The sequence below is a fragment of the Mustela nigripes genome, chromosome 5 (assembly GCF_022355385.1).
Source record: "Mustela nigripes isolate SB6536 chromosome 5, MUSNIG.SB6536, whole genome shotgun sequence".
NCBI classification, from domain to species: domain Eukaryota; kingdom Metazoa; phylum Chordata; class Mammalia; order Carnivora; family Mustelidae; genus Mustela; species Mustela nigripes.
The window spans coordinates 50561705-50580537 of NC_081561.1; the positions used below are offsets into that span (position 1 = coordinate 50561705).

An 18833-nucleotide genomic window follows, 5' to 3' on the forward strand; every position below is an offset into this window, starting at 1 on the left:
TTTGTTGAGTGTAATGTTCAAGAAATATCAATTAAGTCAGGGTGATAAATAATGTTCTTCAGATAATCTATAGCTTTACTGATTTTTTTTTTGTCTAGTAGTTCTGTCAGTGTCTGAGAGACAGTTATGAACATTTTCAAATATAATTGAGGAATTGGCTATTTCTCCCTTTAATTCAGTCACATTGTTTTCCTTCACATAATTTTGAAAGTCTGTTATTTGCACATATAAATGTATATGTGTTATACCTGTGATGATTTGACCTTCTAATCATTATGAAATTCCCTCTTCATCACTGATAATTTTTTTTTCTTGAGGTGTATTTCACCTGGATATTAACATATCCACTCCAGTCTTCTTAGGTCTACCATTTCTATGGTAAATCTTTTTATGCCCATTTATTTTTTTACCTATCTGTGTCTTTGTATTTATATTGAGTCTTTTGTACACAGCATATATTTGGGTCTTGCCTTTCTTATCCATTCTGAAATCCTGTGCCTTTTAATTACAATGTTTCACCCTTTAGCATTTAATATAATGAATAATATAATTGGATTTAGGTTGACCATTAAATTATTTGGAGGTTTTTTTTTTTTTTTGGTCTCCTCTAATTTTTGTCCCTCTGTTACAAGTTTCTTGCCCTCTTTTGAATGCCATTAAATTTACCTATTGGGTTTTTTCAGCTATATTTTGCATTCCTTAAGTGATTGTCTTAGGGCTCTGCTATCCATTACCAGTCATCAGTTCACATGAAGCTATTAAGCACTTGAAGCGCAGCTTGTCCAAAATGAGCCGTGCTGTAAATATAAAATACACCTTGTGTTTTGAAGACTTAGGATTAAAAATATGTAAAATATCACATTAATAATTTCATTCCAATTACATGTTGAAATGATAATATTTTATAAATACTAGGTTGAATAAACTCTACCATCAAAATCAATTTCACCTGGTTCTTTTTAACATTTTCATGTTCCTACTGGAAATTTTTTAATTGCATATGTGACTCATGTTATATCTCTATTGGCAAGCACTACTCTAGGGATTACGATATACAGTTAAACTCTCACAACTATAGAAGTTAATACTTATTACTTCACATAAAATATAGAAACCTTGCAACTGTAAGATTCACTTACCATCACTCCATCCTTTATACTGTAATAATCATATGTGCTACATCCAGAAATGTTAGAATCTCCATGAGATGATTTTACCAGTTTTGCTTTGAAGAGTTATATGAATTTTAAAGAAGTTCAGAGTCTTTTATATGCATCCAGATATTTATTATTTCTCATGTTCTTCATTCCTTCATTCCCCTTTTGGGATCTCTCTTGCCCAGAATTCACAGCTCACTTTCCAGGGGATGTGTTTGCCACAAACCCTCTGCTTCTTCAATACAGTGATACTTTCTGTTGGAGTTGTTGCTGCCCTGTAAAGTACCAATTGCAGTCTGCTCTTAGGTGAAAAGCCATCCAAAAAAACCCCCCTAAAGTCAAAATCCACAAAAGCACCCCAAAATCTGTTAAGGGTTGGGGGATTCATGCTATGCTATTTCTTTTTTCCAACTCTTGATTCCTCTTTGAAATTATCCTGTTTTTTATACTCCCTACAGACCGTGGATAGTTTCCCCTACTTCTCTCCCTACCCCCTCCAACCCATGCCCCCCCACCCTCACTCCCTAGAGCTCCTTCTTAAACTCAAGTGGTTCTTCTTCGGAGGGTGGGGTTTTCCCAACAATATTATGATATTCCTAAAGGCAGAGAGTGAGCTAGTCAGCAATCTATCAAACTTAATTTAGGATACTTGAGGATGCTCCAATTATGTGTGATATAGGGAAATAACAATGTAGCAAAGGAAGATTTGAAACTGGAAATCATATATTAGTGGCCCTGCAGTTCACCTTTGGATTCCTTTGGAATTCCCTGCTGACCCTTTGCCTCCTTGGCCTCATCATATCGCTATGTTGTCAAGGCCAGATTCTCTCTTTTCTCCAGACACCTCAGAATTACACCCTGTCCCTGGGACAAGAATGATTGAGTACAGTATACAGTTGTTAAAATAAAGAGATCCTTCTGTACAGAGTTGGTAAATGGGCAAATAAACAGCCAAATAGTTGCTGCCCTGAGCTCCCCCTGAAGCCCTTCCACCCCTCCATCCTTCCCCCAGAAGCCCCCGGGCCCCACTATTATCCAGCAACTGAAGACTTACACAGAGTCCTTCAGGGAAGCCTCTGGAACCCTGCTCCAGACCTGTGGCCTGTGAATCCATATTATTTAGTAGGTGCCATGTTTTATCAGTTTTTGAATATTTGAATACCACCCTGCACTCTAGCAAGAAAACAGGAGTTCCCCCTTCTCCACAGAGACACCTTCCAAGCCCCTTGGTGCTGCCTAAAATTGCAAATAGTTCTGAAGCTTCGATACACTGTTTTTTCCTATACATATACTTGTGATAAAGTTTATTTTATAAATTAGACACAGTAAAATATTAACAACAGTAACTAATAATGAAATAGAACAATTATAACAACATACTATATCAAAGTTATGTGAACGTGGTCTCTCTCTCTCTCAAAATATCCTATTGTTCCGTGCTCAGAACAGAACTTCTTCTTGCAGGGATGGGAGATGATAAAATGCCTGTATGATAAGAAGATAAGAGGAATGGTGTAGGCATTGTGACTTCGCATTAGGATAACACTGACCTTCTGATGATATGTCAGGAGGATCATTGCTTCCTGACCACAGCTGACCACGGGTAACTGAAACCAAGGAAAGCAAAACCACAGATAAAAAGGGGACTACTGTAATCATTTACCGATAGATAAACAGAATATTTACTATTTCAGTCTAAAATATTCACGTTACTCCTCAAGGTCAGGATTGCCTTCCAAATAAGGAGTGGTCACGAGCCCTACATCTGCATGAATAGAAACATCTCCAAAGGGGTTCTTCCAGGAAAATAGACAAGGCTTTTCCCAAAGACACATTGGTGCTTCTATTCATATGGTAGAAACTGATGCTTTAAAAAAAAAAAAAAAATTCTGCTGTGCTTCCCTAGTTGCTTGTTATCAATTTGTACTTGTCCTGTCTTGTCTGTCTCACATAACTTACATATCGTATGGCTCCATCCTTCCCAGAATGATGCTGCCCACACAGCAGTAGGTGTCTGATAACTGAACAAAATTTTTAAAAGTTTTAAAATTTAAAATTTGCTCCAGAAAAGTCCATCACAGGGACACTTGCCACCTAAGTCAAATGCATTTGAAGACTAAACTGATGGTGGGTTGGAAATCTGTTTCACAAGGTAAGGCTGCATCTGTCATTGCTTGCAAGAAAGAATGAGGAAGGACAAATAGGCTGTAGTTTGTAGACAAATATGAATATGAATATGACAATTTGAGCTTAGTGAGGAAGACAAAGTCCCTGGCAAAGGGATAGATTTCTGTTTCCCACCCACTTGCTTTACTTCTTCCACATGGAAAGGAATAAGGACAAACACAATAGAAAGGTTATAGAATTTTTAAACATACTTTCCCATAATTAAACTGAAGGGCTTTTCAAGGGGGATCAAAGCCGGGTTTTACCCTTCAGGGTGAACTCAGCAGTGTGACTTAAGAGAGATACATACACATACAAACACACACCCCTCAAGAAAACTATGAAACACCGAAATACCTAAATGTCCATCAGTCGAAGCATGACATAAGTTTTGTATATCTTTAGTATGGGAGACTATGAGAGAGTCAAGTATCATATGGTTTCACTTATGGAGCATAAGGGAGGACATTGGGAGATGGAGAGGAGAAGTGAGTTGGGGGAAATCGGAGGGGAAGACAAACCATGAGAGACTGTGGACTCTGAGAAACAAACAGAGTTTGGGGCTGGTGTGGGGGGTGGGGTAAGCCTGGTGGGATTAAGGAGGACACGTATTGCATGGAGCACTGGGTGTGGTGCATAAACATTTTGGATCACTGAAAAAAAAATTAAATAAAATTTTTAAAAAAGAATGATGTAAATTTATGTGTGTAGCAATCTGGAAGGAGACCCATTAGTTACTGCTAGGCGAACAAAGCAAACTGCCCAATAATAAAGCATAAAAATGCTTTGATGCAAGTTCTCTTGGAGGGGCTGGAAGTGACTTATATTGGCTCATGGGAGGCAGTTGTTACATTTTCATGAATTTGACAGGCTGGTTGTTAAACAGTAGACACTTTAAAATCAGCTACAATGAGTGTATTTGCACCAAAGAAATCTACACCTTACCAATAAGGGCTCTCCCCCCAGCCCCACTACCACCCCCAATCCCTTGCCTCCTTAGAGAGCTGGTTTATCAGCACACCACTGCTCAAAAATGTGCAGATACAAGTTTGTGTAAGCATAGCCAGTTATCTGAAATAATATATACCAAACCGTGAATTGTTGAATTTACGCATACTGATTTTATAATCTTTTCTTTAAAGATTTTATTTATTTATTTGACACACAGAGAGAGACAGGGAGTGAGGGAACACAAGCAGGGGGAGTGGGAGAGGGAGAAGCAGGCTTCCCGTGGAGCAGAGAGCCTGATGGGGCGCACATCCCCAGGACCCTGGGATCATGACCTGAGCTGAAGGCAAATGCTTAACAACTGAGCCACCCAGCCACCCCTGATTTTATCATCTTAAAAATGGAAAAAAAAAAAAAAAAAGAATAGTCTCACAAAAATGTGAATGCTACCACGCTGTAAGTATAATCAATTGAAAAGTCCAAGTGTAACATCTTCTGATAACTATGCTCAGAATTTTGAAAAATTCTAAAACAATTTAATCAATGGTATTTTAAAGGTTCTGCATGTATTTGCTAAACTTAATATATTTCAAGTCTGTTTAATACTAAAGCTGCTTAGAGCTGCCTTAAAGGATCAGACCACTTCATACAGGTTTAAATACTGGTTCAAATATTGGGGCGCCTGGGTGGCTCAGATGGGTAAGTATCCAGCTCTTAGTTTTGGCTCAGGTCATGATCTCAGGGTCCTGAGATTGAGCTTGCGTTGGGTTCTGCACTGGGTATGGAGTCTGCCTAAGATTCTCTCTCTTCCTCCCTCTGCCCCTCCCCTAATCACTTGCACTCACTCTCTCTCTCTCTAAAAACAAACACACCAACAAAACTGGCTCAAATATTTATAACACTGATAATAGAAAATAGTTCTATTATATATAGAACCATATGTATATAGAATCCATATAAATATGTCCTTATGAGGATATATCTCTATGAGCACATTCCTACACTTAGATTTAATGTCAAAGCAAAGACTGTATCAGTCATACTCCCATCAACAATGCATGGGGAGTGCCACAGCAAAATCTGATTATTGTGAACACTAAAAAATATTTTAACTATCTGATAAGCAAAATGTGTCCACCAAAAAGTAAAAAGATCTCTGTGTTTCAGTTGACAGTTCCCTGATTATAGTTTAGTTTTAAAAAAATATGTTGATCAACTATTTGTATTTTATTTTCTGTGAACAACCTAGTTTCCTAGTCACAGCTTTTGAGAATTTTGAGTTGAATTACCTTTTCCTTATTAACTAATTGTTGGAGTTTCTTTAAACATGTTAGTTAACCATTTGTCAAGAATGTTACAAACATCTTTCACTATCAATGCTTGTCTTTTAAACATTTGATGTTTTATAGAAGTTGTGGGGTTTTGTTGCTGTTGCTGCTGTTGTTTGTATTCAGATGTTTCAGTCTTTTCCCTATGACTTCTGGATTTTGGGCTATGCTTAAGAGGGACTTTCCTACCCTAAAATTAAAACAAACAAAAACCTACTTTGTTCTAGTTTTTGTGTGTGTGAGTGTGATCTAACAATTTCATCCATCTGGACGTTATTTTAGTGACTGCAGAGAGTAGAAATCAGTTGAACTAATGTATCGCTTCGAGTCCTTACCCATTGATTTTTAAGTTCCATATTTATTCTGATATGTGTGTGTATATATACACACACACACACACACACACACACTTTTATATGGATTCCTGAACTTCAGTATTTTTCTGAGGAAAACTTTAGAATTTTAATCTTTAAGCCCTTCATGAGATGTTTAACTACTATTCTGTAATTGCTGTACAGCTAAATCAGAGACTATCTGGTCATTTCTGCTGAATAAAATGACTTGGCATAAGGAGAGGGTGGTGGGGTTATGGACACTGGGGAAAGTATGTGCTATGGTGAGTGCTGTGAAGTGTGTAAACCTGGCGATTCACAGACCTGTACTCCTGGGGCTAATAATACATTATATGTTTATAAAAAATTTTTAAAAATTAGTAAAATGACTTGGCAGTATAGCTACTGGGAGGTCACATTTGATAGTATAAATCTTTCTAGAATTGTCTTCAGTGCTTGATGCTGAAGTAAACTCAATAAAATGTGCATTTAGTTTAATGTAAGTCTTTAAATCCCCTTTGAAGTTTAATCTACATCATTTAAAAACTATTATGGAAAAGAACGGTTTCTCAATGTAGCATTTCAAAGTCCAAAGAGCTGTTAAAATAAAACCATGCTTTTTTTTTCTTTTCTTTTTTTTTTTTTTTTTTTAGCAATATCTTGCCTGTGACAGTGTGTTTGCCAACATGGCCCCCAAAAAGAAGACTGTGAAAAAGAGCAAAGGAGATATTAATGAGATGACTATAATCGTAGAAGATAGCCCTCTGAACAAACTAAACACTTTGAATGGGCTCCTAGAAGGAGGCAATGGCTTTAGCTGCCTTTCTTCTGAATTAACAGATGCTTCTTATGGCCCCAACCTCTTGGAAGGCTTAAGTAAAATGAGGCAAGAGAACTTCCTTTGCGACCTAGTCATTGGCACCAAAACAAAGTCCTTTGATGTTCACAAGTCAGTGATGGCTTCGTGCAGTGAATACTTCTACAACATCCTAAAAAAAGACCCATCTACCCAAAGGGTAGATCTCAACGATATCTCACCGCTGGGCCTGGCTACTGTCATTGCATATGCCTATACTGGAAAGCTGACACTCTCTTTGTATACTATAGGAAGCATTATCTCTGCTGCTGTCTATCTTCAGATCCATACCCTTGTAAAGATGTGCAGTGATTTTCTGATACGAGAGATGAGTGTTGAGAATTGCATGTACATTGCTAACATTGCTGAAACATACTCCCTGAAAAATGCCAAAGCAGCAGCCCAAAAATTTATCCGGGATAACTTCCTTGAATTTGCAGAATCAGATCAGTTTTTGAAACTTACATTTGAGCAAATTAATGAACTTCTCATAGATGATGACTTACAGTTGCCTTCTGAAATAGTAGCATTCCAGATTGCAATGAAATGGTTAGAATTTGACCAAAAGAGAGTGAAATATGCTGCAGATCTTCTGAGCAATATCCGCTTTGGTACCATCTCTGCACAAGACCTGGTCAATTACGTTCAGTCTGTACCAAGAATGATGCAAGACGCTGATTGTCACAAACTTCTTGTAGATGCTATGAACTACCACTTACTTCCATATCGTCAAAACACATTGCAGTCTAGGCGCACAAGAATCCGCGGGGGCTGTCGAGTCCTCGTCACTGTTGGGGGACGTCCAGGCCTTACGGAGAAGTCCCTTAGTAGAGACATCCTGTACAGAGACCCTGAAAACGGATGGAGCAAGCTTACAGAAATGCCAGCCAAGAGTTTTAATCAGTGTGTGGCTGTGATGGATGGATTTCTTTATGTGGCTGGTGGTGAAGACCAGAATGATGCTAGAAACCAAGCCAAGCATGCAGTCAGCAATTTCTGCAGGTATTTGATCCTTTATTAGGAACTGAAATGGTTCAGTATTGTGAGGAAATTGCTCTGACATAGAAGTAAATGAGTCCTGCCTGTTAGCTTAGTTCACTGGCTCAGTAAATCAATAATGCCACATTACATGTATACAAAAGTCCACATCAAGTATATGCATATATAAAATGCACTCCAGATTTCTGAATAAGCCTATGAAATGAGCTGGGAAAATGTGGTTATTCGGATCTTACATGTGAGACATCTGATACCCAGACAAGTTATACCACAAGTGAGTGGTAATTCATTTCATATTCTCTCGTTTATAGTAATATTCCCTTCACTGTACACTGTTTTTCTGAAAACAAACTGGGTACAAATTTAGTTTTTAACACTGAGTAATAAGAAAGGTCAAAATAATACAGAATTTCTTTTAAATGACTATTACTGATGACTGTCAAGATTCATAATTGGCAAATACAATGAGATCATTTAAAAATGTGGCAGGTCATTAATTCTTAATATTTTTTGAAGACTGAATTCTATAAAAACTGTCCATTTCTTTCATGCACGTAGAAATAGTAAGGGTATAATATATCCTTCAGAAAATGGAATTTGAATGCCATGTTGTCTGTGTATATTTATAATAAAAACACTTTCATATATATATGAAATGTCAGGAAGTCATGCTTATATCGTGGTATAACGATATACCTCATCATAACTGATGAGGAAGATCTAAAAATTTATAAAGCATGTCATTTATTATTTTATTATTTTATGTCTGTGTGTCATTTAAATGAATCCAAACAATTAACTGATTTTTGCCCTTTAATTTATAACTATAGTTAGGTTTTGATTTGGAGGTTAAATGGGACAAAAATGAAGGAACATCAAACTAATGCAGGGAGGTCTGTGTTTACAATGCTTTGGAACTACGTAAACAGTTTAAAACAGGTTTTCTAGGACTGCTTATTTTCCTCCTGCTGATAACTCTGTTGGGTACTCAACCATTTTTGCAGTATTGGTTTCAGTACTTGTGATATAATAACTGTAATATCAAACACTGGAAAGACAGATCTCTAAACTGAAAAATCTTACCTATGGGTAAGTGCTAGAAAATAGAGGAATATCGAAAGTTAACCCTCTGGTGATGCTTTTGGACACGAGTTCCATTGATCTCATTCTAAGCAGATCGAAGACTTGGTTGAGTGACGTAGCTTTACTGTTCCAGTGGCCAGGTGTCTGCCAGACCTGGAGAAGTCCAGTTAGCCAACTGCTATCTAATTAAGCAGTAAGAATGAGCCAGGGATGGCTGGTGTCTGAAGATGTGTGGAACTGACTTAAATGTGGCAGGGTTCCCTTTGTGATTGCCGCAGATACCCAGCTTCCACCTGCCTCCCCCACAAGCCCCCGTCTCATAAACACCCCTCTCCCCGCCCCATGATGTGGGAGTACGGGAGAAGAGGGCCTGACCAGTGGCGTCTGTGGGGACTTCTCCCAGAGGCCCGATAAAGGCAGCGGTTTTATAAACGGGAGGAGGGGGAGTCGCAAACTCGTCGCACTTCACTGGCTGAGAAACAAACCCCAGCCTGCGGGCGAGGAAGTGCGTTCTGTGCCTAGCGTAGCCTCCCTGCCTGAAGAGTGTCACAGTGGCCACGCCGTGGGTTGTGGCGTCACGCGGGTCCCTGGCCGCCGCCAACCTGGCTGTCACACTTGTTCTGCCATTTTCAGATACGATCCCCGCTTCAACACCTGGATCCACCTGGCCAACATGACCCAGAAGCGCACGCACTTCAGCCTGAGCGTGTTCAACGGGCTCCTGTACGCCGTGGGCGGCCGCAATCCCGAAGGCAGCCTGGCCTCGCTCGAGTGCTACGTGCCCGCCACCAATCAGTGGCAGCCCAAGACGCCCCTGGAGGTGGCGCGCTGCTGCCACGCCAGCGCGGTCGCCGACGGCCGCGTGCTGGTGACCGGCGGCTACATCGGCAGCGCGTACTCGCGCTCCGTGTGCGCGTACGACCCCACCGGCGACTCGTGGCAGGAGCTGCCGGGCCTCAGCACGCCGCGAGGCTGGCACTGCGCGGTCACGCTGGCCGACCGGGTGTACGTGATGGGGGGCAGCCAGCTGGGGCCGCGCGGGGAGCGCGTGGACGTGCTGACCGTGGAGTGCTACAGCCCGGCCAGCGGCCAGTGGAGCTACGCGGCGCCGCTGCTGGTGGGCGTGAGCACGGCGGGCGCCTCGGCGCTGCACGGCCGCGCCTACCTGCTGGGGGGCTGGAACGAGGGCGAGAAGAAGTACAAGAAGTGCATCCAGTGCTTCAGCCCGGAGCTCAACGAGTGGACGGAGGACGACGAGCTGCCCGAGGCCACCGTGGGCGTGTCCTGCTGCACCCTCTCGATGCCCAACAGCGTGACCCGGGAGTCCCGAGCCAGCTCGGTGTCCTCGGTGCCAGTCAGTATCTGAACCCAGGTAGCTGCGGGGACGCAGGAAGGGCAAACAGGAAAATACGTAACATTTACTACAAAGATTGTATCTTACGCCGTATCGAGGCGTCTGTCTTGGTAGTTTTGAATTCCTGGTAGGGCGGGCGTAATCTACCTCTTTAAAAAAAAAAAAAAAAAAAAAAAAAAAAAAAAAAAAAAAGGCAAAATACAGGGCCCTGGCCAACAAAGAAAAGAAACCATTTATTTCAGCGGCCACTGGGTGGCAGACGGAATTCGTCGTAGGCACTCTTCCCGCCGGGGCATGGCCCCTTCGTGGATAGCGGTTACACCCACATTTGAGATTTTTCCTCTACCCTTTAGTACACATGAAGCTTATGTGAGTAAGCAATTTCGGGTACGAAAGTTGATCTTCTCTCGTCTTTTTCTTTAGGAAATTAAAAGTGTTCAGTTACCGCTTTTATTTTAAAATGGAAGGCCATCTATATCCATAAAGGTTAAATTCTACGTTTAAATACAGTTTCTTTTTCCATACGCGACTGAGTAAAGAATATTGAAAGGCGTCCCATGATAACGTTCTAAAACTTAAAACAAGGTTTGACTGGAGAGTAACAGGGACTCCTCCCTGGACTGTCACACTGATCCCTTTGGTTTATCCCTTAATTCTCCTCTAATTCTGTGCCTTAGTCCCCAGGGTATTTGCTATTGAAAAATACTTGCTTTCAAAGAAGCTACTAGTCATTTAGTTTATGGTGTAAATTTTGTAAATTTCAGTCATTTTGTTGTTTCTCCTGGAAGTATTGGCACTTTAACCTTTGTCCCCTATTAAAGGAATTGCCAGTATCATGGCAGTCTTACTTTGACCCTAAAAAGATGCAACCTTGACCCTAATATAAGCCCCAAGAAGAACACCAGATAAAACTATGGCCGTAAGGACTATTAACTTAAAGCTTATATAGCCCGTAGATTATACGACTGATAGCAATAATTTGATTTCCCTCATTTTTTATATGGATAAGAATGAAGGGAACATTTGGAATTCTTGGGTTTGGCAGTAACAGGATGAATGGCTTCTCCTGTTGGTAAATGTCGCCATTTCCCATTTCATAGCAATTCTCCTGATTTCCTAATTAAAACTCTAACACATTCATTTCACATGGATATAATAATGCCCTTCTGTTCTATATATTTTAACTTCATCTGCTCCAAATTAGCTTTGCAAATTAAAATGTATCCACTGGATATCATTTTTCTTACATATTTGCCAAGTTTTAGAGCAAGGGAATGATTGTAGTAAATGATATATATTTTCCTTTCTTACAATTAATCACTCTACTCTGGTGGCTTATTTGTTTTGGAGATGTGGCCTATCAATTATGGGTTATGTGCAATTGGTTTTTGAAAAATAAAACTATTTAAATGGTTAACCATGAGATGTATGGAAATCTAACTGGGTTTTCATTAGTCCCATTTCTCCTACCCTATGTAGCTAGGTTGTTGCTAGAGTTACAATATTTATATTTAAAATATTTTATTTGAACTGTGAAAAGTGGTTCATATAGTACACTTTGTGGAACAATTTTATATCATCGCCCCTTATGAAAAGTTCAGTCTATGTGTATTTAACAGTAACACTTGGTAAAGCATACAACACTGTAAACTAAGAACAAGGCATTATTAATGTAAAAACACTGGGCTGTCTCCTCACCCCACACAGAACATTCGGAGCTTCTCCAAGTAGGGAGTAGGTCTAAAGGCACCTGCTCCCTTGACTCATTCTCCAGCCACACTGGAGAATAAAGCTGTACAAGAAACAAGTTTATGGAACAAGTTAAACCACTGAGCCCCTTAAGCTATCAGCATACTAACTATAGATAATTTTTGTCCTTGCAGGATCTTTGATAAAATAAACTTCATTTTTAATAAATTAGTTTGGCCACAACTAACAAAACCTATGTGAGGGTGGCTATGACATCTTTTAGTTTGGTATAAATATAATATATTCTTGTACACTTGAGCAGCCTATAGTATCTTATAAATTTTGAAAGGAAGAAAGGTGATTTATTGTGGATCACAGGTCACAAGTGGGGCAAATAGGCATAACTCCTGATGTACAATAGTAGATGTGTCTCCCATTGAGATTCTAGAGGTTTTGTGAAGTGGAGGACCTAAGGCTTGGAATGAAATAGGAATCAATCAGTTGTAACATTTTATCTTGGAAGAATGAGGAGAGATTGAAATGAGAGGGTTCTTCAGCCTTCAGAGCTTGGTAAGAGGTTGTCCACAGACTTGGCAGTGGCTTTCTAGACATGAGAGTGAAGACATGTTAGTGCCGGATAAATCATTTAAAATGACCATGTAACATATTTTCCATATTGTTTATCTGAAGATTCTGAAAACACACCCGTCGAGGCTTACCAGGTACCCGGATGCGTCGCTGTTCTATCTTATGCCTCAACAGTTAGGTCAATAAATAAAGACGGTATGAATTTAGAATCCTGGGATTTCTGGCATGGCAAATTGATAAGGAGGGTGGAACATTAGGGTGGGAGAAATGGGTGGGGTCCTATCCTGGAACATCTCTCACGGACAACTGAAAGACATGGAGGTCTAGAGAATCAAAATAACGTGTGTCCTGGTTCGTGTGCTGGAGCCATTGTTCCTAGAAATGTGACGGTTTGTCCATGTTTCCCAGCTGGAAAACGATGTCATTTCTAATGTGTTTTGAGCTTACATTTAGTTACACTTCCAGCCTCAGGATCCAACTCCGGACCTCCTTTTATTTTTCTGAAAGAAAAGGACATCTAATTTTTGTAATGTGTATTTTGTAATCGCCAAGTCCTGCGATTAAATAAAAGCATCAACTCAATCCATCAGAGCAGGAGCAAGTTCCCCAGCTGCTGAAGGGATAAGCTGTCTTTTTCTGAATGGGCCAGATTCCTGATGTGCTAGTCTCGAGGAAGCAAGACTTTAATGTAGTCTGTCCGCTTTGAGTTAGACTCTTGGTGCTTCGCTCTTGTCCCTGGTGCACTAGTTGCTTTAAGTGACTTTGAATGAGTTTCATGTTTACTTCTTCTGGTGTAAGACTGGTTAAGTATAGAAAGTCGGTGATGGTGCAGATTAATATAATTCAAATCAGTGATTCGACGATAGTGGGGTTTTAGGAACGAAGAGGTGTAACTGGGGAAAGAAGGAAGTGAAAATGTACTAAATGGTTCCTATTTAAGCCAGAGCAGTAATTATAGTAAATATATTTTACAAACATGCATGTAACTAGAGGCTTCCCTGGAAATACGTGAGTGTTAAAAGGCCAATTTTTTGCTGGTTATCTTGGCCAAATATCTTCAGAAATTGATCCAAGATACTAGACAAACTGGAATCACTTCATTTTTTCCCCCGAGTTACAAAGAAACATGTTTATGTAATCTTCTTTAAAGGACTCTTCTGCATTCTCTTTTGAACGAATGTTCTCTGAATGAGCTCCGTCCTCATCCGAGCCACTGATGAATACGATTTCTAGCACAAGATAGCATTACAAGGAATTATTTTTCAGTATGTCTCTTCATACCAGTAAAAACTACAGCATAATTACCTCAACACTCCTCTGTGGTAATTATAAGAACTAAAGATTCTAAAATATTAAAGATTTACCCTCCAGCACATTCAGAGGGTAAAGACCACCTAAATTTCCCTCCCAGAGAATTTGGGATAAAAATACTTGTCTTGGACACTCCTTTAAAAAACAAACAAACAAAAAACCTTTGTATTTATTCAGCAAATCCTGGCGAAACAAAACAAATTCTTTCTTTAAAACATTCTGGTATTATATAAGGAACAACAAACTAAAATGTATGTGTATCTGTATCCTTACCACTATCAATAAAGCTGTATTCAGTGAGAACTTAGTCAATATCAGATGTGGGTGGTTTTGAAGTGTCCTTTGTGTGATGGTTGGGGTGTTTGGTTTTCTCCTCCAGTTAGTTTTCATGATGATTCACCTCAGCAAAACACAACAACAACAAAAGAGATGACAAATAATTGAAGGGTTGTTCCAACAGCTTGCAGACTAGTAAAAGAAAAATGTATAAAACGTCAGTAGTGACTTGCTTGTGGCTCAGACAAAAGCCTACGTTTGGTCTCTCTCAGCCCTGACCATTTAGAAATCACAGATAAAGTGTGGTGGTTTCTAGCCTTATTCCCGCCCTGACCACAGCTGCCCGGTCACGGACTCGGGTTCGTCATCATTGCGATGAAGCTACATTTTCGGAAATGAAATCGTGCTGGTGTCCCGGCAAACTCTCACCGCCTTACTCTTCCACCTCGCCTTCCAGATGAGCAAAGGAAGCTCATAAGATGCTCAATCTTCGATCTGATCTAGCAGTTAAAGAGTAACACTCAGTTGAGGTGGTCCTTTCCAGAAAATTCAAAATGGCAGCAATTACTTTTTCTTAAACTTCTCCAAGCTCTGTTATCATGAAAAGAGACTAGAAAGCCCCCACACAGAAACAAGCTGGTGCCACATTCCCAGTTTTGAGCATACCTGCAGGAGCCCCAGAGTTTCCTTGAGTTCTCTTTGAACTCCCACATCTAGAACTCCAAGCTTCCCCACGGGTCTGCACTCCCTCCCACGTTCACATACTAGTCTGTCTGTCCAGTTCACAGCACGTGTGAAATTATTTAATGACACGAAGGACATCTAAGGTACTCTAGGATGTAGCAAAGGAATAACCATTTTGCACCTACTGTGTTTGGCAAATTTGATAGAAAGACCAGAGACAAAAAGATATCCAAACCCACCTCTATGCTTTTTCCTCATCTGGGTGATAAAAAATTGCATTAGGAAGTCCACTTCAGGAAAGGGGACAGGCCTGGATGGAGAGAGGAAACCCAACCCATGCTCCCTAGAAATACTCTGCTCAGCCCCTCTTTTTTTTTTTTTGTTAAGATTTTATCTATTTTATTTGACAGAGAGAGAGATCACAAGTAGGCAGAGAGGCAGAAAGAGACAGAGGGGGAAGCAGGCTCCCCGCTGAGCAGAGAGCCCGATACGGGGCTTGATCCCAGGACCCTGAGATCACGACCCGAGCCGAAGGCAGCGGCTTAATCCACTGAGCCACCCAGGCGCCCCTCAGCCCTTCTTGTTTTCCTTTCCAGCCACATTCACAAGTTGGGCTATGAACATAGGTGTGTGATAAATTATTCCTTAGCCAATGCCAGTCTTCCACCCTGTTTCAGGCCAGACTTGCTCCTTAAAGAGTGGTGAGGAAGGGAGGCACTTTTCCCTAACCTTTGGACAAATGCAGTAGCTTCTGGTTAGCCAGCCCAAGATCCTATATTGCTTCTTTTCTTATCCCTTTCAGGGAAGCACCTTTAAAAGTCAGCCTGACTCATCTTGGAGAAATGACCATTCAGGTTTTGCCTCAATATTCAGTTGTAACTATAGAAGCAATGTTCAAGAAAGACCTTTTATTTTTTTAAGACTGTATTCATTTATTTGTTAGAGAGAGAGAGAGAGCACAAGCAGGGGGAGCTGTAGGCAGAGGGAGAAGCAGGTTCCCTGCTGAGCAGAGAGCCTGATACGGGGCTCACTCCGAGGACCTTGGGATCATGACCTGAACTAAAGGCAGACATGTAACCAACTGAACCACTCAGGCGTCACCAAAAAAGGCTTTGAAAATGACTATTTCTCTCCTTCAGATGGGGTGATATGTCAAAATGGAAGAAAAAAGGCCGTAATTTCATAACAAACATGTCTCTGTACCCCGCCGCCACCATCTCAATCCGTACCCACAAGAGGGAAGTGCCCCATGATATGAATGGAGGACTTGTGTCCTCCATTCATATCATGGAGGACTGGCTGGTTTTGCTTTGTGCTCACATTTAGGTTATCCCTGTAGGCTCTCCATTCAGAAATTCTTTTTCCGTCTTGGAGACATCACTACCATCAATTAGAGGGGGAAACTGAGCGGGATCTATTTTTGGTGAGCCAGGTATGAAGTGACTTAGGTCAATTCTGCCTCCATCACTACATCACAGAAGTAAGCATCTGGCCATACCTAGAAGCAAGGGAGCTGGAGAAGACTTCAGGGGAGCCCAAGAGGAAGAAGAAAGGATTTCATATAGCATCATCTCTGCACATTGAATGATTACATTTTGGAAACCACTGCTCCCAGCTTCCTTCCTCATTTGCCCACGGAGCAAAGAGCTTCCCAGGCCAACTGCCTCCCCTTAATCTCTGGATCCACGTTCTCCTCTTTCCTTTTCCTGGCTCATAAGACTTGTTCTGAAGTCCTCTAGTGTGTCTTGCCTTTTCCCTTCTGAAGGCCAAGCCCGAACAACTCTTGCGGCCTTTTTTCAATTCAGGGCCCCCACAGGTCTACACAAACTTCAGTTTACTTAATGCTTTTCTAAGTTTGTTTAAGTAATCTCTATCCTTGATGTGGGGCTCGAACCCAGAACCCGGAGATTAAGTCACACATTCTTCTGACTGAGTCAGCCAGGTGCCTTGCGTTATTGCTTTTTTTTTTTTTTTTTAAAGACTGTATTTATTTGACAGACAGAAATCACAAGTAGGCAGAACAGCAGGCAGAGAGAGAGGGGGAAGCAGGCTCCCTGCCGAGCAGAGAGCCCAATGAGGGGCTCGATCCCAGAACCCTGGGATCATGCATTACTGTATTCAGTAAGCCTTGACTGTTGGTATAAATCTGGTTCCCACAAACCATCAAGGAAATCTGTCCAATATCAGAATCACCCCCTCCTCCCTCCTTGGGTCTCCCTGTCCCAGGGCCCTGGGATCATGAAATGAGCCCAGACAGATGCTTAATCAACTGAGCACCCCAGGGTTCCCCATTTCTTTAAATATTTCTTGAGGGCGGCCACATTCCTGGCCACATGGAGAAACCTGAAAAGTCAAGAGCCTACCCATTAACACCCAGAGGACTTCTTCCAATTCAGGAATAAGAGTTAGAAGGAGGGACTGCGCAGGGCACTCGCAGCCCAAACCCTGGCCCCCTTCAGAACCTCCACACCTGCCTCCATCTGTGGTTCTCTCATTTCTTTCAAAGTTAACGATACTGAGGACAAGGGAGAGTCCTGGGTGATAGACAGTAAGGCTCTGGGCCTGAGGCGACCAGAGATAGTAGGAGAATGAGATGTTGTATTACAAAGACAAAAAGTGGCAAATGCAGGGATGCTGGGTGGCTCAGTCGGTTAAGCCACTGCCTTCGGCTCAGGTCAGGATCCCAGGGTCCTGGGATTGACTCCCGCATCGGGATCCTTCATCAGTAGGGAGCCTGCTTCTCTCTCCGCCTCTGCCTGCCACTCTGCCTGCTTGTGTGCTCTCTCTCTCTCTCTCTCTGACAAATAAATAAATAAATAAATAAATCTTTTAAAAAAAAAAAAAAGGTGGTAAATGCAGCTGTAAGGGGGATCTGCTTGTTGTTCTTCAGAGACACAACACGGAGGCACACTTCTGAAGGCGATGTGGTGGACCACAGACCAGCCCCACGCACACTTGGGAGCTGCGCTCTCAGGGTGACAGGGCCACTGGAAGAGAGTCTCCCAGGAATGCTTGCATTGAATGGAGACAGACCGGCTCCATAAAAAACCATGAAATATGAAGACACATCAGCTCCCCCTTGATTTCTCCTGAATTTTCCCAGTTGAAATCCAGCTCAGCAAGTGAGTACCTTTGGTGAAGACCTCTGCCCTTGCCTCCACTGACCAAACCGAAAAGAGAGAGGGAGACTGCAGGGCTGGGAGGGCCCTGGGATCACTGTGGGCAGACCAGAGTCCTGGGCTGCAGAAGGAAACTTGAAACCAGAAGAGTGAGGCTCCCCTGGGGTGGGGGGGGGCGGTGGCAGGGAGCCCTTTACTGCAGGGTGTGCCACCATTAAGCCCTGACATGCAGGGACTGGGGTCTGGAGCAGCACTGCTTTGATGCCTCCCAGGTTTGCTGCTGGGGTTTTGCTGCAGGTTTGCAGGGAGAGCTGAGAGAGGCCAGTGCTCACAGGCTGGTCTTCTCTGGCTGCATCAGCCCTTTCCGTTCTGCACCCAGTCCCTTTGCTGCCCCACCCCCACTCCTTGCGCCATACAAACGGTTTCCTTATACACTTTCTCTTTCCCTGGGCAGGGCAAAGTTAGACAGCCCTGTTGTACAAAACCTGGCTTCCCCCTCTCCCTGTCCCACTAGTGGTCTGTCCTGGATGGAGGTGAGGGTTTAAGAGTCAGATGTGGAACAGTCTGCAGGGTTCTGTGCCAGTAGTGGCTAAGGGCACCAGCCAACAAGAGGTGGCGCTGCGGTACCCTTTGGAGCGATGGAGGGCCTGCCGGCTGGCACAACTATGACCTTCCAGCAGTCCGGAGCAGCTGTGCTGGGATCAGCCAGGGCTGTCGGGAAGCTGGAAACAATGCACAGTTCTCTCTGGGTCTCCTGGTGATTCTGGTATCTGCTTTCTATAATAAAGAGCCCGTGTACTTTAAAGAGGAGGAAAAGAGCTAGGCAAAAGCTTTTCTGTGCCGGGTGGAAGAATATGGTGAAGTCGGTGACACCTGGACTCCTTACAAGACCTGGAAGGACCCGAGTCACCTCTAGCCAGGGTGATTCCTCAGTGTTGCAATC

The 18833-nt window shown here is 42.1% G+C and overlaps 1 protein-coding gene across 2 annotated transcripts; it reads left to right on the forward strand.

Moving 5' to 3' along the window:
* The first annotated feature begins 6337 nt into the window (after window positions 1-6337).
* Window positions 6338-17710, forward strand: KLHL31 (kelch like family member 31). Of its 2 annotated transcripts, XM_059399039.1 has the most exons (3): window positions 6338-7789; window positions 9503-10241; window positions 17662-17710. In XM_059399039.1, exons 1-2 carry the CDS (start codon window positions 6618-6620, stop codon window positions 10233-10235), a joined length of 1905 nt encoding a protein of 634 aa, XP_059255022.1. In that variant the 5' UTR covers window positions 6338-6617; the 3' UTR covers window positions 10236-10241; window positions 17662-17710. The 2 variants fall into 2 exon arrangements, with proteins under 2 accessions (XP_059255022.1, XP_059255021.1); XM_059399038.1 differs by lacking the exon at window positions 17662-17710 and having other exon boundaries at window positions 9503-11020.
* Window positions 17711-18833: the final 1123 nt, after the last annotated feature.